The 25,293-nt window shown below is 48.8% G+C and overlaps 2 protein-coding genes across 2 annotated transcripts in view; one reads left to right on the top strand and one right to left on the bottom strand.

Moving 5' to 3' along the window:
• Nucleotides 1-2,025, top strand: part of LMF2 (lipase maturation factor 2) — a 23,752-nt gene extending 21,727 nt beyond the window's left edge. The window contains exons 12-14 of the mRNA XM_032238314.1: nucleotides 4-51; nucleotides 335-443; nucleotides 1,108-2,025. Of these exons, the coding sequence (XP_032094205.1) occupies nucleotides 4-51; nucleotides 335-443; nucleotides 1,108-1,458 (508 nt within the window). The 3' untranslated portion in view covers nucleotides 1,459-2,025. The remainder of the gene's footprint in view (nucleotides 1-3; nucleotides 52-334; nucleotides 444-1,107) is intronic.
• Nucleotides 2,026-5,192: 3,167 nt separating this feature from the next.
• MIOX (myo-inositol oxygenase) lies at nucleotides 5,193-23,172 on the bottom strand. Its single transcript, XM_032238308.1, has 10 exons — nucleotides 23,155-23,172; nucleotides 19,004-19,084; nucleotides 16,080-16,160; nucleotides 15,062-15,224; nucleotides 14,478-14,545; nucleotides 13,800-13,909; nucleotides 11,512-11,579; nucleotides 10,720-10,769; nucleotides 6,614-6,726; nucleotides 5,193-5,767 (listed from the first exon to the last, which is right to left on the bottom strand). Exons 1-10 carry the CDS (start codon nucleotides 23,170-23,172, stop codon nucleotides 5,659-5,661), a joined length of 861 nt encoding a protein of 286 aa, XP_032094199.1. The 3' UTR covers nucleotides 5,193-5,658.
• Nucleotides 23,173-25,293: the final 2,121 nt, after the last annotated feature.

The following is a 25,293-nucleotide window of genomic DNA, read 5'->3' as shown; positions in this document are numbered from 1 at the left end:
ACATCCAGCGCAGCTGTACAAATACTGGTTCACGGAGGCCGAGATGGACGGGTGAGGGGATGGGAGGGGGGAGGATGCGGGGGGGGGGGTGTAGGAAATCTTGAATCCAGGAAAATGGTTCCCCCCTCCCCTACTGGGAAAGGCCAATTAAGGCCAATCAAACCAATTAGAGCTATGAAATATTCTCCCTGCCTCCAGGAGAAGGAATTGGCTCCCCCAGCCAGACCCGGGGAGGGGGGGGAGGAACTGTAGCCCCCACCCCAGGTCAGAGGGAGTTGGGGGGCTGCCAATGCATCCAGCTTCACTCCTCCCCCTCCCCGTTTCCTCCCTGCAGGACCCTCCCTCAGAAATGGTGGCGTCGTCGATGGATGGAGGAATTCTACCCAGTGGTCTTTCTGGGCGACCCCAACTTAGAAGCCCAGCTGGCCCAGCACGGGCTCAAGGTGAGGAGCATGGGTATTGTGGTTGCGGGGAGCAGCCAGCTTCATGGAGGGGGGGGGGTGGTTACATCAGCCCCATCTGGAGTAGGAAATGGGGGGGAGAGGCGGTTTAACCGGCCAAAACTAAAGACATAAAATATTTCCAACATCAATATTTTAATAAGGGGAATTTTGCAGCTGTGCGGCCCCTCCCCCCCCAAATTACAGGCGGTCCTCGACATACGACCGTTGAGCCCAAAATTTTCATTGCGAAAATAAGTGAGTTCCGCTCCACTTTACGACCTTTCTTGCCCTGGTTGTTAACCAAATCATTGCAGTCGTTAGGTTAGTAAAACGGTCGTTCAGTGAGTCTGATTTCCCCGTTGGCTTCGCTCGTCCAAAGGTGGCAAAAGGGGCTCCCAACCCCCCCCCCCCCCCGGAAACCGCCATGGTTGCAAAGATGAGTTGGTTGAATTACGGCCACGTATCCATGCGGCTGCTGCAACCGTCATAAGTGTGAGAAAGCATCGTAAGTTCTTTGGACGGTCACTAAACAAAACTGCTGTAAATGGAGAACTTCCTGTAGCCTCCCCCCACGCTGGCTCCCCCTCCCTCGGTCACCTCAAAGACTCCTGGGGGGGTTGGGAGCCTGTCTTGCTGAAGTTTCCCCCCCCCCCTCTCCTTCCAGGACAAGCCCCCCGTCAAGCGCCCCCCAGAGGCTCTCCTGCCCAGCCTGCTGCAGCGGGTTCGAGTCCAGCTCCAGCCGTACACCGGCCCGGCCGTCATCTGGTCCCTCTACCTGACCGCAGCGGCCGTGGGCATCCTGCGAGGACTGGGGGCCCGTCTGCCGGCCGGAGGGCTCCCCACGGGAGGCAAGCAGAAGCCGAGCCGGCTGGCTGACGCCGTGGCCGATCCTGGCGGTGGCGGAGACCAGCCGGGCGCAGAGAAGAACGGGCAGCTGCGGAGGAAGGAGGAGAAGGGCCGGCCGGCCGGAGAGGCCCCCACCAATGGGCTGCGGCACACGAAGAAGAAGAAATAAGTTGGGGGGCCCCGGCAGCACTGGGACACCCCCCCCCTCTCCAAACCCGGCCTCTGCGAGACACCAGGCAGGACATGAGCAGGGGGGGAGGGAGCCTTTGACACCCGACGGACTCGGTCGCCTCCCCTTCTCCCGCCACACAAACACACACTCACGCACGCATGCGAGCTGTGGGAGGGGAATCCCCCAACCCACCCACCTACCTGAAGGTCCTCCCTGTTGCATCGAGGGAGGGGCAAGGCTGCTGCCTCCTCCGAGCCCACTTGCTCTTCTCAGCCTCCTGCTCTGTGGCCCCCTCCTCGCTCTGCGACGCCCCGGGGCAGGTGGCTCTCTCTGGTCAGCTGGGAGCAGCCGGGGTCTCTTACGAGGGTCTCCTGTGTTTGGGGACTGGGGGGCAGGGGGTTGCATCCCTTTGGATTCTTTGGGGGTCCCCAGGGAAGGTTCTGTCCTTCCTGGGAGAGTGAGATCTTCGGCAGAGGGTGCTGGGAGGCCCTCCATTCCTCCCTTCCCTTTCTCTCCCCCCCATCCTTCCTCTCTCTTCCTTCTTCCCCTCCTCCCTTCCCTTCTCTCCTTTCCTCCTTTGTTTCCCTCCCTCCTCCTTTCCCTACCCCTCCCTTTCTTCCCTTTCCCTTTTTTCTTTCTTTCTTCCTCTCTCTCTTCCTTCTTTCCCTCCCTCCTTCCTTCCCTATCCCTCCCGCCATTCTTTCCTTCCCTTTCGTTCCTCCCTTCCCTTCTCTCCTTTCCTCCTTTGTTTCCCTCCCTCCTCCTTTCTTTACCCCTCCCTCCCTTCCCTTTTCCATTTTTTTCTTCCTCTCTTCCTTCTTTCCCTCCTTCCTTCCTTCCCTATCTCTCCCACCATTCTTTCCCTTCCTCCCTTCCCTTCTCTCCTTTCCTCCTTTCTTTCCCTCCTCCTTTTCTTCCCTTTTCCCTTCCTTTTCCTCCTTTCTTCCTCTCTATCTTCCTTCCTCCTCCTCCTTTTTTTTTGGGGGGGGGCATGTTCGCTGCTCTTTGCTGCATCATTGAGACTCCACACTTTACGCCTTGGGGGAGCAGAGTTGGCGTTTCTCACATGCGGGGCCCAAGAGGCCGCTTCGGTTTTCTAAATAAACCCTGTACATTCCAGGTGTGTGTGTGTGTCTGTGTGTACACGTACGTGTGTAATAGCAATAGCAGTTAGACTTATATACCGCTTCATAGGGCTTGCAGCCCTCTCTAAGCGGTTTACAGAGCCAGCACATCGCCCCCACAATCTGGGTCCTCATTTCACCCACCTCGGAAGGATGGAAGGCTGAGTCAACCTTGAGCCGGGGAGATTTGAACCGCTGAACTGCAGATAGCAGTCAGCCGAAGTGGCCTGCAGTACTGCATTTAACCACTGCGCCACCTTGGCTCTTGGGTGTACACGTATGCATACAGGGAGTCCTCCACTTACGACCACAATTGAGGCCAAAATTTTATGAGCCCCCCCCTTTCCAAGGACACTGCGACCGTCAATATTTATGTGTCAGTGGCCAATGTTCTGATTTTGATCCCATGAACACGGGATGCTGCAAAGGTCGTAAGTGTGGGAAAGAGTCACTTTTTTCAGTGCTGTTGCAATTTCGGTCGCTAAATGAATTGTTGTAAATTGAGGACTCTCTGAGGAGAGGTGGCTGGAACCACGAAAGGGGAAGAGGGGGAAACTTATGATAAAAGTAATCCTCTACTTACGACCACCGTAGAGCCAAATGTCCATTGCTAAGCAAGACTGTTGTTAAGTGAGTTTTGCCCCATTTTACGACCTTTCTTGCCACCCATTGTTAAGTGAATCACTGCAGCTGTTACAACCCATCTTTCAATGTTACAACAGCACTGGAGAACGTCACTTACGACCCTTTTTCACACTTATGACCGTTGCAGCATCCCCGTGGTCACATGATCAAAATTCAGGCGCTTGGCAACTGACTCACATTTATGACGGTGGCCGTGTCCCGGGGGTCACCTAATCCCCTTTTGCGACCTGCCAAGCAAAGTCAATGGGGGAACCCAGATTCACTTAACGACTGTGTCACTAACAACAACTGCAGTGATTCGCTTAATGACAGTGGCGAGAAAGGTTGTAAAAAAGAGCAAAACGCCCTTCCCAACGGTCTCACTTAGCCGTGGAAATGTTGGTCGTATGTCAAGGACTTCCTGTATCTGCTTGTAGTAAGAATCTCACAGTTTGGATCCTGTGAGCAGAAGGCCTTGGAGCCCAATCCAAAAAAGATGATATCAATTTTTGATCAGCAGTTTATTCATACTGAGATAAAACTCCTGAGTCAGCATGGGTGAAATGAGCTACTTTAGAAAGGCATGAAAAAGCATGGGAGAATTCGCACCTTGGACCTTGTGGCACAAAGTACAGGTAGCCCAGTTTGTTTAGTGACCAAAGTGACAGCGGCACTGAAAAAAGTGACGAACATTTTTCACACTTACGACCCACGGCCACGTCACAACCGACTCACATTTATGCTGGTCGCAGTGTTCCCACTTAACAACTGTGGCGAGAAAGGTCGTAAAGCGGGGCAAAACTCACTTAACAAATGCCCCACCCCTCTAAATGACATACATTTTGGGCTTAGTTGTAAGTTGAGGATTGCCTGTGCCATGGACAGCTATAGCGGAGGTGCTGAATTATATAAAACCAGAAGCTAAAAACCACAAGATTATGCCCGATTTACTTCGGATTTAACTCATGACTCCAAATTCCCTGGAAAAGTCAAGTGATGCTAGAAATGGTTAGTGCGGGGGTCTCCAACCACAGGTCTACAGACTGGCCACAGGGTGCCAGAAACCGGTCCATGCTAATGAGCGAAGCTCCATCCGTGGGATGCAGGCAGGAGATAAGTTTGAGTTTGTAAGGTTGATTTTATTTATAGGCCGCCCAATCCCGAAGGACTCCGGGCGGCTTACAGAAGGGAAGAGAAAGAAAAGAAGGTAAAAATAAAAGAAAGACAAGTTAAAACGACACAGATACATTCATTTCAATCGGGGCTGGACCTCAACAATGAGGTCAACAGCCCCAGGCCTGCCGGAATAGCCAGGTCTTGACAGCTTTTCTGAAGGCCATGAGGGTGGGTGAGGTCCGGATTTCTGGGGGTAGCTCGTTCCAAAGGGTCGGAGCAGCCACAGAGAAGGTTCTCCTCCGGGGGCCCGCCAGCCGACATTGTCTGGCTGACAGCATCTGAAGGAGGCCCATCCTGTGGGATCTCACTGGCCGTTGGGAGGAGTGTGGCAGTAGGCGGTCTCGCAGGTATGCTGGCCCTAAGCCATGTAGGGCTTTAAAGGTAATAACCAACACCTTGAATTGCGTCCGGAGACCAATGGGTAGCCAGTGCAGCTCGCGGAGGATAGGTGTAACATGGGTGTACCTCGGTACACCCCATATCGCTCGCGCGGCTGCATTCTGGACTAGTTGCAGTCTCCGAACACTTTTCAAGGGTAGCCCCATGTAGAGCGCGTTGCAGAAATCCAGCCTTGAGGTGACAAGGACGTGAGTGACCATTTGGAATGCCTCCCGATCCAAGTAGGGACGCAATTGGTGCACCAGGCGAACCTGGGCAAAGGCTCCCCTGGTCACAGCCGACAGATGGTGTTCCAGTGTCAGCTGTGAATCCAGGAGGACCTCCAAATTGCCTGCCCTCTCTGAGGGGTGTAAGTTTTCGCCCCCCAGGATCAAGGATGGACTATCTGGACTGTCCTTCGGGGGGCAACATCCATAGCCACTCAGTCTTGTCGGGATTGAGCACGAGTTTGTTTACCCCCATCCAGATCCTAACAGCCTAACAGAGATGAAACCACCTCCCCCCTCCGGTCCAGGGGGAAAAAAACCACGGAACTGGTCCCCAAAAGGATTGGGGGGCTGCTGACTTAGTGGATGAAGAATTGGGGGAGCAAAGACTATGCTGGCTTGATAGCATCGAAACTGATGCAAAAGTTGAACATGCAACAATGGAGAGAAAAGGCAATTGACGGGATAAAGTGGAGAGAAGTTGCTAAGAAGGATTGAACAATTAAAATAACAAGCATCATTTGGAGCACAGGAGCCCTTGGACCTTCACATCCTCTCCTTCCTGGGAGGGGGGTGATGGAAGTAAGAGGGTCCAGAACATCTGGAGAGCAGCTGCTGCAAGGAAGAAGCTGGAGCAGGATGGCCCATTGCCATTGACATTCCAGCCATCACCAGGACAGTTGGCCTGGACAGTACTTGGCTATCAAGCCTTCGTAGTAGGGCTTCAGTTGCTGTGGGTCGGGAAGCTGTTCACACTTGGTGTAGAGGTCAAACTTGCTGCAAGGGAGGGATAAAAAGGGGGGGTGGTTATTGAAGAGGTGGGGGGCAGAGAGGTAGGGCTCCCTGTTATCCTGAAGCCATGTGAATGTTGGGTCTTTTCTGAGCAGGCTTTGATAAGCCAGGAAGAAGCCAATCTCCTGCTCCAGGGGTCTCCAACGCTTCTGAGGGCACCACCTTGGAGAAGACTAGGACAGAAGGTGAAGCCTTTGCTAGAAAAAAGGGCAGGTTTGATGCCCTGCCGCAGCCCAGGTGGGAGGTAAGGAGGCTGCAGCAGGCAGACAAACATAACTAATATTAAATCAGCAAGAAACCATTATTGCAAATGAATTTGCAATGAAAGGTTATCTGGTAAGCAAATCAGAGTCTGTGCACCGGCAATCTTGGTGCATAGATGCCTTCTTGAAGGTGCAAGACAGGTTAAGTGTTGCAATGCCTCCTCCACTACGGTCTAACAATAATAAGAATTGGAAGAGACCCTTGGAGGTCTTCTAGTCCACCCCCAGCTCAAGCAGGAGATCCCGTATCTCTGAGATATTGGAAGACTGCTATCATGTCTCCTCTGGTCCTTCTTTCTATTAAACTGGACATTCCCAGTTCCTGCAATTGTTCCTCATATGTTTGAGCCTCCAGTCCCCTAATCCTCTTTCTTGCTCTTCTCTGCACTCTTTCCAGAGTCTCCACATCTTTTCTACATTGTGGTGACCAAAACTGGATGCAAATATTCCAAAGGTGACATTACCAAAGCAGCACTAACGGTTCTAGAATTGTGTTGCGTTTCCCCCCCCCCCCACTCCCAGCCCTGGTCTTTCCATTCCCCCCCCCCCATGGCTTGGAACTCCTTACTTGAATTCCTGCACCCAGGGCAACATCTGGAGATCCTTGGCGTTGCACAGGTGCATGTAATCCCCTCCGGTGTGCCAGGGGTAGAAGGAGTGGAAGCGCACCATGTAGAAGGCCTACGGGCAACAAGGAGATTGTGAGGAAGGGGAGCCCAAGGGCCGGTGCAGCAGCTGCCCCCCACTGTCACCAAGGAGATGCTGAGCACTTGAAATGCAGACAGGCAGCCATCGGAGCGTTGAATCAGGGTCATAAATATCCTTTGGGGGGGGATCTGTCATAATTCTGAATCCTCGCTAAGCCAGTCATAAGTTGAGGATTACCTGCAACCCAGGGGTAATCCTGTGCCCTTGGATTTTTTGAGGCTTTTTAAAAAAATATTTTTATTTTATTTTATCAATTTCATATATACATTCACAATTATATGATCTCATAACTGTTATTAATAATATGTATTTATAATAATTTTTCCCTACAGTTGACAATATACTTGAAGATTGCTTTCTTAACATCCCATAGATCCATCCTATCTTACAACGGTCCTACTTCTTCTTCCCTCCCTCCCTCTTTCCTTCCCTCGTTTCTTCTCTCCTACTCCCCTTCCTTCCCTCCCTCCTTCCCCTTCCCTCCTTCTCTCCTTCCCTCCTTTCTTTTCTCCTTCTCTCCTTCCTTTCCCCCTTCCTTTCCTTCCTTCCCCCCTTCCTTCTCTCCTACATTCCCTCCTTTCTTCTCTTCTTCTCTCCTTCCTTCCCTCCTTCCTTCCTTCCCTCCTTCCTTCCCTCTTTGCTTCCCTCCCTCATTCCCTCCTTCCTACCCTCCTTTCTTCTCTTTCTTCTCTCCTTCCTTCCTTCCTCCTCTCCTTTCCCTTCTCTCCTTCCTCTCCCTCCCCTTTACCCTTCCCCTCTTCTTCCCATTCCAGATTTTTTGAGGCATTTGTCAGAAGTTATTCTGGGTCATAAGTCTCTCAGAGACCGGGTGGGGGGTCTGTCATAACTGGTCGCTAAGGAAGTGTTGTAAGTTAAGGACCAACATTCTCAGCTAGAAGGCAGGTTGAGACGGAGCCAATTCCTGATGCAGGGTGGCTCCTGCGTGGGTGAGGAGAGCTGGGAGCCACTGAGCCACATCCCCACCGCCCAGTCAGAGCTGAAGAAGCTTCTTGGATGAGAAGCGAAAAGTCTTCAAAGAAAAAAAACCCAGAAAGTCCAGTTGAAAACTTGGGAAAAAAGCCCCTTTGGAACAACCTGGATGACCCAGAATCTCCCACAGACCCTCAACTGGATTACTGTAACGCACTGTACATGGGGCTGACCCTGAAGAGTGTCCGAAGACTACAGTTGGTCCAGAATGCAGCCGCGCGAGCGATACTGGATGTACTCAGATACACCCACGTTACACCTATCCTCCGCGAGCTGCACTGGCTCCCCATTGGTCTCCGGACACGCTTCAAGGTGCTAGTCGTTACTTTTAAAGCCCTACATGGTTTAGGACCTGGCTACCTGAGAGACCGCCTCCTGCCACTCACCTCCCAACGACCAATAAGATCACACAGGTTGCTCTATACCGTGTACGGGCTCTGGGAAGTTGGGGGGGGAGAAGGGAGGTGGGGTGTTAGGGGGGAGGGGGGGGGAGGGGGATATATAGTATGTGTTAGATTTCAATGTAATGCGATTTCACATGTATACTGTTTCTCTTTAATTTCACTGTAAAAATAGGACAAGCTGAATATATTGACATATATTAGAAATACACCGAAGGGAGGAGTAGAGAGATAGAAGAAAGAGGGGTAGAGAGGGTGGGAGAGAGGACTGGAGGGAGGGGGAGAAGGAAGGGAGGGAGTGGAGTGGGAGAGAGGAGTGGTAGAGGGGGAGGGGAAGTAGGGTAGAGGGGAATGATGGAGGGAAGATGGAAAGTTGGAGGGGGGCGGAAGAAAGAGGTGTATGGAGGGTCGAAGAGGTATATTGGGTTTCTATTTTGGGGGGTATTATTGACAAGAGGAATTGCTGTGTTTATTGTTTAATGTTGTATGGCCCTGGCTATGCACAGTATATATGTGACTGTATGAAAATGAAAAATGGAAAATAAAAACACATTTTACAGAGAGAGAGAGAGAGAAAAAGATCACACAGGTTGGGCCTCCTCTGGGTGCCGTTGACCAGACAATGCCGGCTGGCGGCCCTCCGAGGGAGGGCCTTCTCTGTAGCTGTGCCAGACTTATGGAACGAGCTACCCATGGAGATCTGGACCCTTCCCACTCCCCCGGCCTTCCGTAAAGTGACCAAGACCTGGCTGTTCCGGCAGGCCTGGGGCTGTTGATTAAAATCCAGCCCCACGTGATTGAATGGATGATTTTATTTTAAATAATTGTACTTTTAATATTCTATGTTTTTGCTTTTGTTGTGAGCCGCCCAGAGTCCCTAGGGAGTGGGCGGCATACAAATCTTATTAAAGTTGCAAACTGGCTTATTTTTGGCGCAGAGAAAGGGTTCTCTGGAGCATCCTTGGGCATCAGGGGCATCATCACCCCAACACCTGCACCCAGAATTGCTGGCAGGGCCACACCCTGTTGTCCTTTTTCTGCTGGACCTTGTAGGAAGCTGGCCCCCAGCCCTCTCCTGGGAAAATGAAATGTCCTGGGAAATGTTGAAAAGGCAGGAGATGGAAGTGTAAAAAAGTACAAGGGACCTATTATCACATATATGGTGGACCGGCCCGGAAACAGAAAAATATTGGACAAAAATTTGGAAATGGGTGCAAGAAATTACAGGAGAAACAGATAAAATACAAACCCGAAATCTTTCTACTGGGAATAATCAAAGGGAAATATACAAAGAAAATTAAGTACATATTAACACATCTGCTAACTACAACTAGAATAACATTTGCCCAATGCTGGAAACAAAATAATACCTCCTCGGACTAATTAGTGATAAAAAAAACCCAACTTTGGATTGTGCAGAGATGGACAAATTAACAATGAAATTAAAAGATAAAGAAGAGTTGGAATATTATGAAATTTGGAACAATTGGTACAAATGGCTGCAAAACAAGAATAAAATTAATTAAGCCAAAAAACTATAGAACTGTGTATAAAGGTGTGTAAATATAGAAGCGAAATATTATATACATGTACAGGTATGATGACATAACAATGTCTTTTTACCTTGCCTTGTCTCTCTATTTTAAACTTTTTAGTATTCTTTTAAATTGTTTTTATGTAAGCCGCCCGGAGTCCTTTGGGATTGGGCGGCATATAAATTTATTAAACTTTAACTTTAACTTTGATGTAATGACTGTAAGGTGTTGTAGAAGGGAAAAAATAATAATAATAAATCTGCTAATAAAAAAAAGAAAAGGCAGGATATTATGTTTTCCCTGGATAAGAAGGGAAGAAGGATGTTTTCAGCTAGGAAGCAGGCTCACTCTTCACAGCCCCCACCTTTGGCAATGGGCCATTAAAAGGCCTGAGCCAGTCTATTCTACATAACAAAGATATCCCCCTTCAGCTCCAGGGTGATGGGATGAAGGCGTGATAGCATAAGCCCTTGACCCATCTCACCACGGGGCACCTGGGAAGAAGCGATGCTCAACCAAACATGGACTCACAGCCTAGAGAGTTGCTCCTGCATGGGCCCATGGGAGTCTGAACAACCAATCAGAATGCGAGATCAAGATCAAAGGCCAGAGAGGGCATAAAACCAGGGACTTTCAGCATCTTGGACTCTTTTCTCCACCCAACATCTGGAAGCACCTGATCCCCCTTTTCTGTTCAGGAGCTCAAGCCACGTGATCCTGTCCACCATTAAAACCATCTTTCCAAGCAGCCCCCATGTTTCCAGTGTCTTTTCCCCCACTTGGAGCTGAACCCAGGGGGACGTTTCTCCCAACAGTCGGTTGACCTGGAGACCAGGAGATGGATTAATCTCCCAAAATAGACTTCCACAGTCCCCCTACCTCGAGCGAGGCGAGTCAACTGCAGTGAAGGCAGCTGGAGACCTCAAATTTGGGACTGCACCCTGGAAATCGCTCCAAAGAAACTGGCAGTTTGTCCGTTTCCACCACCACCACCCCCCGCCCCAACCACCCCAAGTAGTCTGGTTTTCTCCATTGCTTACCTCCTCCGGGAGAGCAAATTTATTTCTCTTCATCACTTGGTACATGTACTCTGGAACAGGTAGAAAAAGAAGGGAAGGAAGGAAGGAAACGAAAGAAGGAAACAAAGGAAGGAAGGGAAGAAGGGAAGGAAGGAAAGGAAAAGAAGAAAGGAAGGGAAAGAATGAAAGAAGGAAACAAAGGAAAGAAAGAAAGAAAGAGAAAGGGTACAGAGTTATTTGCAGAATTGCAAGTTGCATCCAGGTCAACCAATGTGACCTCCGAGTGAGTTGGACTTTAACTCCCATAATTCCTCTGATTTTGTGAGCACCAATTGCTTTCAAATCTCTTTTCATTTTTCCCTATATTTTACTTTTATTTTACTCTTGTATTTGTAAGCCGCCCGGAGCCCTACGGGATTGGGCGGCATATAAATGTATTAAATTACAATTACAATTACAGAGAAGGCAGAAATTGCAATCGGGATTCAACTGCTTCCTTCGATGCTCCTTCATTCCTTCTACTACTTCATAGCCTATGCAGAATAACCAAGTTGGAAGGGGCCTGGGAGGTCTTCTAGTCCAACCCCCTGCTTGAGGCCCTATACCGTTCCAGATAAAAGATTGTCCAGTCTGGTTTTGAAAGCCTCCAGTGATGGTGCACCTACAACTTTGGAACAATCGTAACTTGGATGGAGAATCTCCAGAGACAAAAAAAGGGGGGGATTTATTTTCGCTTACACTTAGGGCTTGTGTGTGTGTCTGTGTGTGTGTGTGTGCGTGTGTGTTCTTTGAGAAGTGCAGTGGAGCACTTACCATCGTGACCCCAGGACATCAGAACATTTTCCAAGCCACAGTGGGGCTGATACATCCCATACTTGCTCCTGAGGAGGTAGAAAGAGAGAACGTCCGAGCTGAAATTCTTTGGTTTGGAAGCTTTAGCACAGAGGTCTGAGAGTTGTGGGCAAGTCTTAAAGTTGCCAAGTTTTTTTTTTGGGGGGGGGGGGGCTGCTTTAGTGAGAGGGAAGACTCCAGAAGAGTCAGGATCTCCAATTGGCATCTTGAAGGTGACGAAGTGTCTGGAGGGCCACCTGCAGATGGGACACCAGGCATTGGCCAAGCCCGTGATGAAGGTCAACAATAGCCATCCTTCGTGCCTCTGGTTTCAAAGCAAATGTTATGGAGCCAAGGAGATGCAGAATAGTACTGGTACAATCACTAGTAGATAATGTCCCAAAGGTGCTTTTTCCAAGAGGCAACTGGGCTTTCTGGATTTTTCTCGGAAGACATTTCACTTCTCACCCAAGAAGCTGTTCGGAGACTACAATTGGTCCAGAATGCAGCCGCGCGAGCGATACTGGGTGTACCAAGGTACACCCACACTACACCTATCCTCCGTGAGCTGCACTGGCTCCCCATTGGTCTCCGAGCATGATTCAAGGTGCTGGTTATTACCTTTAAAGCCCTACATGGCCTAGGACCCAGATATCTTCGAGACCGTCTTCTGCCGCACACCTCCCAATGACCGATAAGATCGCACAGGATGGGCCTTCTCCGGGTGCCATCAGCTGGACAATGTCAGCTGGCGATGCCTCGGAGTAGGGCCCTCTCTGTTGCCGCTCCGAGCTACCCCCAGAGATCCGGGCCCTACCCACTCTCATGGCCTTCTGAAAAGCTATTAAGACCTGGCTTTTCCGGAAGACCTGGGGCTGTTGACCTCTTGATTGAGGTCCAGCCTCACTTAGACTGGGTGCATGTTGTGTTTTCTTTTAACCTGTTGTGTTTTATTTGCTTTTAATCTTTCTTAATATTTTTATTTCTGTAAGCCGCCCAGAGTCCTCCAGGATTGGGCGGCCTATAAATTTAATAAATAGAAATAGAATAGAAGCTTCTTCAGCTCTGACAGGATGGTGCGGTGTGGAAGGATTGACATTCCTTGCAGACAGCTGGTCATTTGCATTGTTTGTGAGAGTCGCTGAGGCCACTTGGAGGCTTCTCTGTGTCCTCAGGGTCACCTGAGGGGTGCAAAGGGGTGCGGAGCCTTCTTGGAACTGTTGACGGGACTGTGTTGTAGGTTGGAGATAGCGGATGTCGTATCCCTCCCCTTCTGTTGAGAGAGAGCTGTTCAACTCTTGATGTAGATGGCCTCTCTGATCCCCCTTCCAAACCAGCGGTCCTCTCTGTCCAAAATGTGTCTTCAGAAGAGCGGCCACTGTCTTTTAAATGCAGGTGGACTGTTGAATCTAGTCCTGATGGGTTTGCTCTTCTATGTTGTGCCACGTGCTTACAAAGTGATTGTTTTGTTTCCCCAACATAATAGATCTTGCTGCATTGTACGGCACATACCACGTTGCTCAGTTTATGTCTGGGTGTTTTATCTGTTTTACCATCCCCCACCATCTTCCAGTCAGAGCTGAAGAAGCTTCTGGCATGAGAAGATGTTGTAATATAGTTCCTTGTGTAGGTGTGTGTCACCCATGGCCCAGTTCATACCAGGGCATGCGGAGCCACGCTGAACCACACAGGAGAAAACAAACTCCTAAAACCCCATAACATCCTGATAGTTCATAACATAACATCCTGAGATGTGCCCTACCAATGACGCCCAGGATTTGACCATATATAGACAGAACTTCTCTGAGCAGTAGATTAGAAATTGTACTTTTACAGGCTGTTTCTAACCACATGCTATTGCTCCTCCTGCCTTTGTCCTATCTCAATAAAAGGGGCTCTCAGACCCCCAATCTGGGTCGCTCCATCCCGAGAAAGATCGTGTCCGTGTCTTTTCTCCACATTGGCCTCATGGGCGAACCACGGGAATGTTACAAGAAGCGAAACCTCTTCAAAGAAAAACCAGAAAGTCTAGTTGCCTCTTGAAAAGAAAAAGCACCTTCGGGACAACCTTGACATGATGGATGACTGAGAACCTCCATAGACACCTCAGCAGACGAGGTCTTCCATCAGAGATGGAGAGGCAACCGTGGAAAGAGGACCAGGGAGACTAGGAGACAAACTTCTGCTGATCTCGGCTCCACCTGCCCTGCCTTGTAGACCTCTACATCCATCCAAGGGTGGCCTCAAAGCAAGGTCAAGCAAGAACTTACGTGTACAGAGGATTCCTAGTGTCTGGATTGTCTTGGAACGTGGAGTCCTTGAAAACGATGGAATCCTGCAGCTGGCAGCCCACCGGGAAAGTATCTCCCACCACAGACCACTGTGGGAATAACCAAGGTCAGAACAGCCCATCTCACCTCGGTTCCTCTTTATTTGATAGTGTTGTCCTGCGACCAAACCCCTTTTTTTAAATCCTCAGTATTGGCAAGTGTGCAATTAAACCCACCATTTCATTTATGGCAGGAGGACTCCAAACGTGGCACCTTTAAGACTTGTGGACTTCAACTCCCAGAATTCCTTGGTCGGCTGAGGAATTCTGGTGTGTTGAAGTCCACAAGTCTTAAAGTCTCCAAGTTTGGAGACCCTTGATTTAGTGATTCCTCAATGTGTATCGATTAGAGATGCTGGGACTTTAGGTTTCTCACCCATCCACCCATTCTCGTTTTTCTGCCCCTAAAATAAATTAAATTAAATTAAATAAATTAAGTCTTAAAGTCTCCAAGTTTGGAGACCCTTGATTTAGTGTATCAGTTAGTGATGCTGGGATTTTAGGTTGCATCCAGGAGCATAATTCTCGTTTTTCTGCCCCTAAAATAAATTAAGGGGGATATTAAGGGGTAGGGCTTGGGAATGTCAACCTCTTCCATGCCTCTTGTTCTTCATCTCACCTGTGGTTCACCAGACAGGGCCAGAATCTTCCCCAAATCATGGAGCAGTCCAACCAGGTGGAACCAATCTAGGGTGGGACCAGAGAATCTGTTTCAGTCCCTTGACAGGTCCCTCCGACCTCAGTTGGGGCAACTACTTAGACCCGGTGCCTCATGGAACTTCTTGATGCTAGGATCAGAGCAGGACTAAGCTAAGTAGAAGATCTGGTGGGTGAGGAGGAAGGGGCTCGGATGCAGAAAGGCCCAGCTGAGCATGGTCCTCTCCTGGTGACAGCAAGGAGTGCTGATGGCTCCCTGGAAAACATCTCTGCTCTGCTTGAGGTCATCGTGTGTTGAAGACAAATGGAGATGGCATCGCTCAATGGTTACCAATGGTCCCAGAGCATCTTCTGCTATGGTAGATGGAGAATTATGGATGATGGACTCCATCATCTCTCAGAATTGGAAACTAGACGTGACCTGACACCCCAATAATTTGATCCTTCTAATTTCTGCAGGACCCTCCTACAATTGTCATCTTCTGCATCTAGGTGGGGAGAGCCTCTTGTTCTCCTAGAGACTATAGGTCTAATCAAGGAGTTCACCTTTCTCAGGATGTTTCTCCCGAATGCCCTCTGCTGTCTGGTAGGCATGGTAGGAGTTGGGGAAGTCCACATCGGGGTCCGATTCATCCACCACATTGTCCAGCAACTCCAAGGCCTCCATGATGGTCATCTGACGGAGGTTGCAGCCACCATATTGCTCGTTCTAGGGAGAAGGAACTGTGAGGACACTACGATGGATTAGACGCAGTGGTTTCCCAAACTTGGCAACTTTAAGACTTGTGGACTTCAACTCCCAGAATTCTCCAGGCAGCTCTGCAGAGCTGCCTGGAGAATTCTGGGAGTTGAAGTCCACAAGTCTTAAAGTTGCCAAGTTTGGGAACCACTGGATTAGAGGGTATGATGCCCTCTTCAAACTTGAGGGAACTAGCTAAGTCTAGTCTAATGAAAAGTACTAGGGATGATATGATGTCAGTCTTCCAAAACTTGAGGAGCTATCACAGAGAATTGGGGGTCAACCTCTTCTACAAAGCACCTGAAGGTAGGACAGGAAACAACGGATGGAAACTAATCAAGGAGAGAAGCAACTTGGAACTAAGGAGGAATTTCCTGACATCGAGGACAATTAACCAGTGGACCAACTTGCCTCCAAACGTTGTGGCTGCTCCATCACTGGAGATTTACAAGAAGAACTTGTCTGGAATGGTATGGTTTTCCTTCTTGAGCATGGATTGGACTAGAAGACCTCCAAGGTCCCTTCCAGCTCTGTTATTCTATGTTCTAACTGTTCAGGCAAATGTTGAAAATGAGGGAGGACCTTAAGAAGAGCAAGTTCTTTTACGACTTGGTAGGAAACCCACAAGTATGAAGACATCTCTCTTTTGGGAGGTAGGGGGGAGCAGACTTCTCTTGCTGGCAACCCTTGGGATATTAATACAGCCCCCAAAGAACTGGAGAAAGGTCTCTCTTGTTGCTGGTATCACCTGGATGCGTTGAGACATCCTTGGTGCCCAAGAGACCCTCCCCAGAGGAGCGATGGGCTCTGACTGGGCAAACCCACCTTCTTCTGCACAAATTCCACAGTCTGGTTGGTATGCATCAGCAGGTAAGTGTGGTACACTCGGTCAATCAGCGCCCCCTCCTGAAATGACAATTTGGAAGTATTGCAGTGAGTGACAATCATTAATCCAAGGTAGAGGGTTCCCGCCCCCCACAAACTTGGCCACTTTAAGATGGGTGGACTTCAATTCCCAGAAGAGGCGTTGTTGTCCAAGCCAAGTCCAAAAGTGCTAGAGAATTCCTGGAAGCCTGGCACTCAGACAAATCGACCATCAACAGGCACAGAGAGATAAACAACAGCTTCCTACAGTGCCATTCGAAAGAGGAAATAACAAAAGTAAAAGACCACAACACCTCCTGACCAGCAAACTATCCCCTGATGATCAAAGTTCAACACCAACTGGTAAACAACGCCCCAATCAAGAAACTATAGTAAACAACAGGTTAATCAAGGAATGACCAAGAACACTCCCACCAGGGAGTATTTGCTATTTATTTATTAAGGTAAACCATTAGTATATAAACAGCAAACATCCCTCCCCTTCGATGATGTTCCCTAGTTATGTCATGAAACATCTGCGAGAAAGCCAACAAGTAATAACGGCGGCAAGACTGTTGGTGGCGCAATACTGGAAGAAGGAAGACTTGCCTACAATCCAAGAATGGACATTGAAAGTCACAAACTTAGCCGAGATGGCTAAAATATCGGCATATCTTAAAGAACACTCAAATGAGAGATATAAACGAGGCTGGAAAAAATGGATTGACTATACACAAAACAAATGCGGGACTAAGAAATTCCAGACAGTCTACGCTTAGGATCAGGAATGAGTTAAACTGTTCAAAGTTTAACAGGAAGAAGCTAAGATCAATGTAGAGATGTTATTAACCTCTTTTTTTATTTATTTTGTCTCAATAGATTTTAGACTGTGTTTGTTAGAAATCCATACCGTGTACGGGTTCTGGGAAGTCGGGGGGGGGGGGAAGGTGGAGGGGGGTTGGGGGAGAGGGTGGAGGGAGGGAGGGGTATATATTAGGCTAGACAAGAATTTGGTGGTAAACTAGAATTATTTTGACATACAAGAAATTGTACTTCGATGTCTTACTGATTGAGGAATGATGAAATGTTTGCCTTCAAAGAAATAAAACTTTTGAAACCAAGAAAGCCAACAAGTCCAGAGCACACCAAGGATCCCACAGCCCTCCTCCTCCCCCATCCCCATTTCCTTCTAGCCCTGATGATGTTCCCTAGTTGGGTCATGAAATGTCTGCAAGAAAACTACTGCCAGCCTCTTCTTCGCCACTTGCTTCTGGCTGCCATTGAAACAGGGAGGCCTGGTATTTGGGAAGGGAAGCCTTAAGTACAGGAGGGATTGTGAAGAGGGAGTTTTGTTCTCACCATCTGCTGCACATGCTGGAGATAGTGGATGGGCCTGCCAAGGCCAAGCATCCTCCATACCAACCTGATGATGCTTTTTGAAGATGGAACTCGCGTGACGCCTGAGGGATTTGCAAATTGGACTGTGGGATGGGGCTACCAGGAGGAGGGGGCTGGGTCACATATTGATGTCTATGATTACGCGCGCTTTTGCCTCAGATCTTGCTTTGCTTAGCTGCTATCTACTCATAACCAGTAAAAGTATTCTTAATTCTGCAAAATGAAGTTGCTGAGAGAGGCTGGCCTGACAACTACCAAGCCTAGAGACTTCCAAGGACCTCACAATTGTTATCTTCTTCTTCCTCCTCCTCCTCCTCCTCCTCCTCCTCCTCCTCCTCCTCCTCTTCCTCCTCCTCCTCCTCCTCCTCCTCCTCCTCCTCTTCCAACCCTGCTCCCTTCTAACTGATGTTGTTCCCTAATTGGATCATGAAACATCTGCAAGAAAACCAACAAGCTCAGAGAGCACCAAGGACCACCACCTCCTCTTCCTTCTCCTCCTTCTCCTCCTCCTCCCACTGCAAGCCCTATTCCCTCTAGCACTGATGATGTTCCCTAGTTGGGTCATGAAACATCCGCAAGAAAACCAATAAGTTCAGAACACACCAAGGATCCCACAGTCCTCCTCCTCCTCCCCCATCCCCATTTCCTTCTAGCCCTGATGATGTTCCCTAGTTGGGTCATGAAATGTGTGCAAGAAAACTACCAAGCCTAGAGACCTCCAAGGACCTCACAATTGTTATCTTCCTCCTCCTCCTCCTCCTCCTCCTCTTCCTCCTCCTCCTCCTCCTCTTCCAACCCTGCTCCCTTCTAACTGATGTTGTTCCCTAGTTGGGTCATGAAACATCTGCAAGAAAACCAACAAGCTCAGAGAGCACCAAGGACCACCACCTCCTCTTCCTTCTCCTCCTTCTCCTCCTCCTCCCCCTGCAAGCCCTATTCCCTCTAGCACTGATGATGTTCCCTAGTTGGGTCATGAAACATCTGCAAGAAAGCCAACAAGCTCAGAGAGCATGAAGGAGGCCAAGTTCTTCTCCGCCCCCTTCTCCTTCTCCACCCCTTCTCCTCTTCCTCCTCCTTTGTTATCCTCCTCTATCTTCTTCTCCTTCCCTTTCCCCTCCTCCTCCCCCTCTGTTCGTCTCAGTTGCCTCTGCCCCCAACATCTGGTGGCCCATCCCAGAACAGACTTCACACACTTTTGCACTAGTGCCTCTACATCAGTGTTTCTCAACCTTGACAACTTGAAGATGTCCGGACTTCAACTCCCAGAATTCCCCAGCCAGCATTCGCTGGCTGGGGAATTCTGGGAGTTGAAGTCCGGACATCTTCAAGTTGCCAAGGTTGAGGAACACTGCTCTACATTATGAAGTGTTTTCAAAACACAGTCATATTTTTAATCCCAATCTCCTACCCAACCTTTTTCAGCTTGATCCTCTGGAATTGTGGGAGAAAATAGAGGCATTGCCCATCTGCTGCTGAATCGGACTGACCTTGAAATTCCTGAAGTTTTCTTTGGACTTTGGGTTCTCCAGATGATTATCAGCCTGCGGAGGTTCTGGAGACGGACACGCCTGGGGAAAGACAGTCTCGGAGAAGTTAGCTGGACCAGTACTTCCTTCTTTGCCATAATAGCAATAGCAGTTAAGACTTATATACCGCTTCCTAGGGCTTTCAGCCCTCTCTAAGCGGTTTACAGAGTCAGCCTATCGCCCCCAACAACAATCCGGGTCAATGCAAAATGCAAAAGCAATATCAACACCAAGCAGAATAGAGCTGGAAGGGACCTTGGAGGTCTTCTAGTCCAACCCCTGCTCAAGCAGGAGAACCTATGTCATTTCAGACAAGTTGATGTCCGTTTTTTTTTCTTAAAAACCTCCAGTGATGGAGCACCCGCAAATTCTAGTGGCAAGATGTTCCACTGGTTAATGTCCTCCCTGTTCAAAGTTTCTTCTTAGTGGTAGGTTGCTTCTCCCTTTGCTTAGTTTCCACCCATCGTTTCCTGCCTTGCCTTTCTGATGCTTTTGTAGAATAATTTGACTTCCTCTTCTTTCTGGCAGCCTGTTGAATCCTTCAGACCACAGACTTGAGCAGACCATCTAAATGTTTAAAATTTGGGTCCTGCATATCTTAACTCCCATGTCAATAAATGCTGGAGGGAATATGGGCATCTGTCACCATTTCACTTGGCCTAGAGTAGGGGGTCTCTGAATCGGGCAGCTTTTAAGACTTGTGGACTTCAACTCCCACAATTCCTCCGCCAGTGGCTGCATTCCAATTTCCAATTTAATAAAATTTGTATGCCGCCCATTCCCTAGGGACTCTGGGAGGCTTACAGGCAGATAAAAACATTTTAAAATTTAAAAATAAAGGTACATTATTAAAATTGCACATCATCCATTCAGTGTAGGTGGGGCTGGACATTCAGAGTGTAGAGAAGAGCATCAAAGAGGATTAGGGGATTGGAGGCTAAAATGGTTGCAGGAACTGGGTAGGTCTAGTTTAATGAAAAGAAGGACCAGGGGAGACGTGATAGCAGTCTTCCAATATCTCAGGGGTTGCCATAAAGAAGAGGGAGTCAAGCTATTCTCCAAGGCACCTGAGGGCAGAACAAGAAGCAATGGGTGGAAACTAATCAAGGAGAGAAGCAACTTAGAACTGAGGAGGAATTTCCTGACAGTGAGAACAATTAACCAGTGGAACAGAAGTTGCCTCCAGAAGTTGTGAATGCCCCAACACTGGAAGTCTTTAAGAAGATGTTGGATAGCCATATGTCTGATGTGGTCTGGGGTTTCCTGCCTAAGCAGGGGGTTGGACTAGAAGACCTTCAAGGTCCCTTCCAACTCTGTTATTCTATTCTATTTCATTCTATGGAAGGAAGGAAGGAAGGAAGGAAGGAAGGAAGGAAGGAAGGAAGGAAGGAAGGAAGGAAGGAAGGAAGGAAGGAGCAAGGGAGGCAGGGAGGGATTCTCCAAGGCACCTGAGGGTAAAAGAAGAAACAATGGGTGGAAACTAATCAAGGAGAGAAGCAACTTAGAACTGAGGAGGAATTTCCTGACAGTGAGGACAATTAACCAGTGGAACAGAAGTTGCCTCCAGAAGTTGTGAATGCCCCAACACTGGAAGTCTTTAAGAAGATGTTGGATAGCCATATGTCTGATGTGGTCTGGGGTTTCCTGCCTAAGCAGGGGGTTGGACTAGAAGACCTTCAAGGTCCCTTCCAACTCTGTTATTCTATTCTATTTCATTCTATGGAAGGAAGGAAGGAAGGAAGGAAGGAAGGAAGGAAGGAAGGAAGGAAGGAAGGAAGGAGCAAGGGAGGCAGGGAGGGATTCTCCAAGGCACCTGAGGGTAAAAGAAGAAACAATGGGTGGAAACTAATCAAGGAGAGAAGCAACTTAGAACGGAGGAGGAATTTCCTGACAGTGAGAACAATTAATCAGTGGGACAGAAGTTGCCTCCAGAAGTTGTGAATGCCCCAACACTGGAAGTCTTTAAGAAGATGTTGGATAGCCATTTGTCTGAAACGATATAGGGTTTCCTTCCTAGGTAGGGGGTTGGACTAGAAGACCTCCAAGGTCCCTTCCAACTCTGTTATTCTATTCTATTTCATTCTATGGAAGGAAGGAAGGAAGGAAGGAAGGAAGGAAGGAAGGAAGGAAGGAAGGAAGGAAGGAGCAAGGGAGGCAGGGAGGGATTCTCCAAGGCACCTGAGGGTAAAAGAAGAAACAATGGGTGGAAACTAATCAAGGAGAGAAGCAACTTAGAACTGAGGAGGAATTTCCTGACAGTGAGAACAATTAATCAGTGGAAGAGAAGTTGCCTCCAGAAGTAGTGAATGCCCCAATACTGGAAGTCTTTAAGAAGATGCTGGATAGCCATTTGTCTGGAACGGCATGGGGTTTCCTGCCTAGGCAGAGGGTTGGACTAGAAGGCCTCCAAGGTCCCTTCCAACTCTGCTATTCTAAACTTGTAGATGTGAGGTGGGCCTGAGCAGGGTTTGCTCTGGATCCCATGTAGGGCCAGCAAGGAGGTGCTTAGACCCTCCAGAGGAGCAAGGGCTTTATCTGTCCGGTGTTATTATTATTATTACATTTTTTGTGGTTAAATCTATTTGTTATCTAGAGCAGAAAATTCAGACTGGCTCCATCTTAGCAGAAGTAATGCAAACTAAACAAAGAATAACACAAAGAAGAAAAATGAAAAAAAAAAAACATATTATTAGAAGGGTTGCTGGAATTGGGCATGTCTAGTTTAATGAAAAGAAGGACCAGGGGAGACATGATAGCAGTCTTCCAATATCTCAGGGGCTGCCACAAAGAAGAGGGAGTCAAGCTATTTTCCAAAGCAGTTGAAGGCAGGACAAGAAGCAATGGGTGGAAACTAATCAAGGAGAGAAGCAACTTAGAACTGAGGAGAAATTCCTTGATAGGGAGAACAATTAACCAGTGGAATGGGTTGCCTCCAGAAGTTGTGGGTTCTCCAACATTGGCACTTTTAAAGAAGAGATTGGACAATCATGTGTCTGAAACGGTGTAGGGTCTCCTGTTTGAGCAGGGGTTGGACTAGAAGACCTCCAAGGTCCCTTCCATCTCTTTTTTATAAAAGAAATAAATTTAATTAATTAATTTTTTATTCATTACATCTCTTAGTGCTTAATAAGCACCGTGTTGTCCGGGCATTAGAAAAAAAAATTAAAACTATACCAAATGAAAACGTAACAATGTGGAAAGCGATAAAAAGACAGAAAAATAATAACACTCCAGGCCCAGATGGGCTACCAGCAGAATTCTATATGGTGCTCTACATGGGGCTACCCTTGAAAAGCGTTCGGAGACTGCAGTTAGTCCAGAATGCAGCCGCGCGAGCGATATGGGGTGTACCGAGGTACACCCATGTTACACCTGTCCTCCGCGAGCTGCACTGGCTACCCATTGGTCTCCGGACGCAATTCAAGGTGTTGGTTATGACCTTTAAAGCCCTACATGGCTTAGGGCCAGCGTACCTGCGAGACCGCCTACAGCCACACTCCTCCCAACGGTCGGTGAGATCCCACAGGGTTGGCCTCCTTTGGATGCCGTCAGCCAGACAATGTCGGCTTGCGACTCCCCGGAGGAGGTCCTTCTCTGTGGCTGCTCCGACCCTTTGGAACGAGCTACCCCCAGAGATCCGGACCCTACCCACTCTCATGGCCTTCAGGAAAGCTGTTAAAACCTGGCTGTTCCGGCAGGCCTGGGGCTGTTGACCTTAGTGTTAAGGTCCAGCCCCGATTAGAACGAATGGATGTGTGTTGATTTTAACCTGTTTCATTTCATTTTTTTACTATTTCCTTTTTTCCCTCGTTGTAAGCCGCCTGGAATCCTCCGGGATTGGGTGGCCTATAGATTTTATTAATAAATAATAAATAAATAATAATTTTTTTAGACGCGTTAAATGTTTTCTTGATCCCTTCCAACTCTACGTTCTGTAAGTTTTCCAAGCTGTGCGGACCAGCACATTGTACGAACACAACCTCTTGTTACTCAACCGGGATCCTTCCGTTCCTCTTACTGTGACTTCTCCTACACCAGATTCTTTGCTTGTCTGTCTGTCTGTCTGTCTGTGTGTGTGTGTGTGTGTGTGTGTGTGTGTGTGTGAGACTTACCTGGCCAACCACCTTCATCCTTGCAGGGGAGAGGAGAGGCAAGAAGGCCGCAGTCTTAAGAGGCTCTCTCTGTTTGTCTGCCTGTTTATAACCTTTGCTTTTATGCAAGAGATGTTGGTGTTAATGGGACAATAAGTCACCCGTTAACCCACCGGGGCCAAACTCCTCTTTTGGGGGGTGGGGGCACCTGAGCAAACGATTAATGTCTGACTTTGACTGGAAGGAGAAGTGCGTCCTGGGGGGGGGGGGAGGGCGGCAGGGGGCACCCTCCTTTGCCCCTGGCGATTGAGCCACGGCTACTTCCAAGCCAAGCAGAGAGAGAGGTTAAGACTCGGTCACTGCCTTCGCCAGGGCAGGGGGCAACCAAAGGAGCATGGCCAGGCCTCCATCCATGGGGCAGGACTGGGTTCGGATGTTATTTACCTCCTGACGTGGGTCAAGGAAGGATGGGTTGGAGTGGGGGGGAAACAGGACAAAAGCATCAAGCCACCAAAGATTCTCCCAGGAAGACCAGAGTCACGGGCGGCAGGGGGCCTTCTGCTGAAGGGAGCTTGGGCCATTGGTGGGAACTTCACGAGGGTTGAGAACAGGACCATCTCACCAAGGCAGGATTTGGCTCATGCAATAGCAATAGCAGTTCGACTTATATACCGCTTCATAGGGCTTTCAGCCCTTTCTAAGCTGTTTACAAAGTCAGTATTATCGCCCCCCACAGTCTGGGTCCTCATTTCACCCACCTCGGAAGGATGGAAGGCTGAGTCAACCTTGAGCCGGTGAGATTTGAACCGCCGAACTGCAGAACTGCAGTCAGCTGAAGTGGCCTGCAGTGCTGCACCCTAACCACTGCGCCACCTCGGCTCACCCAAAGGCTGCAGGATTGTTTTGCTGATTTGTGGAGCCCCGAGGAAGGTCCTCACCTCAGGTCAGACGCTTCTGTAGAAATAATTCCATTTTAGGGGCCCTTGGTGTTCTCTGAGCATGCTTGTTTTCTTGCAGACGCCTCATGGCCCGACTAGATAACATCATCAGGGCTAGAAAGAAGGGGGTTGCAGAGAGGAGGAGGAGGAGGAGGAGGAGGAGGAGGAGGAGGAGGAAGACAACTGTAGGGTCCTCTGAGCTTGGTCAGGAAGTAAGAGCCGAGGTGGCGCAGTGGTTAGGGTACAGTACTGCAGGCCACTTCAGCTGACTGTTATCTGCAGTTCAGCAGTTCTAATCTCACCGGCTCAAGGTTGACTCAGCCTTCCATCCTTCCGAGGTGGGTGAAATGAGGACCCAGACTGTGGGGGCAATAATGCTGACTTTATGTAAACCGCTTAGAGAGGGCTGAAAGCCCTATGAGGCGGTATATAAGTCTAATTGCTATTGCTATTTTCTTGCAGACGTCTCATGGCCCGACTAGATAACATCATCAGGGCTAGAAAGAAGGGGGGTTGCAGAGAGGAGGAGGAGGAAGAGGAGGAGGAGGAAGGCAACTGTGAGGTCCTTGGTGTTCTCTGAGCTTGGTTGTTTTCTTGGAGACACTTCATGACCCAACTAGGTAACATCATCAGGGCTAGATGGAAGGAGGAGGAGGAGGAGGAGGAGGAGGAGGAGGAGGAGGAGGAGGAGGAGGAGGAGGAGGAGGAGGAGGAGGAGGAGGAGAAGAAGAAGAAGAACTGTGGGGTCCTTGGTATTCTGGAAGACATTTCATTTCCCAAACTTGATAACACCATCAATGCTAGAAAGAAGTGGTAGAAGACTTCTAATCACTGATGGTGTCCCCTTTGGTAGGGAAGGCTCATCACAAATACTATAGGTCTTAGCTTAGGCCAGTGGTTCCCAAACTTGGCAACTTTAAGACTTGTGGACTTCAACTCTCAGAATTCTCCAGCCAGCACTGGCTTAGGCACTGATGTGGGGGTTGGGGTTTTCTGCTAGAAAGGACCCCCGCCCCCGCCCCCGCCAACAGCATCTGTTATTGTCTGAGCAGTCCTGAGCACTGCAAAATGGTAGCCATCTACGGGATGATGGTGTCAGAATGTCTTCACCTTGTTGTTGGGGGAGGCTAAATAAAACCCACATTCTCCTTCCCGCTGATGCTTTTGTCAAACGTAGAGAAAGTGGTTGCTTTAACACAGAATGTCCAGAGTTCAGATTATG

The sequence above is a fragment of the Thamnophis elegans genome, unplaced genomic scaffold, assembly GCF_009769535.1.
Source record: "Thamnophis elegans isolate rThaEle1 unplaced genomic scaffold, rThaEle1.pri scaffold_112_arrow_ctg1, whole genome shotgun sequence".
Taxonomy (NCBI): domain Eukaryota; kingdom Metazoa; phylum Chordata; class Lepidosauria; order Squamata; family Colubridae; genus Thamnophis; species Thamnophis elegans.
Note: the sequence above shows the minus strand (reverse complement) of the source record. Positions and strands in the feature narration are given on the sequence as shown.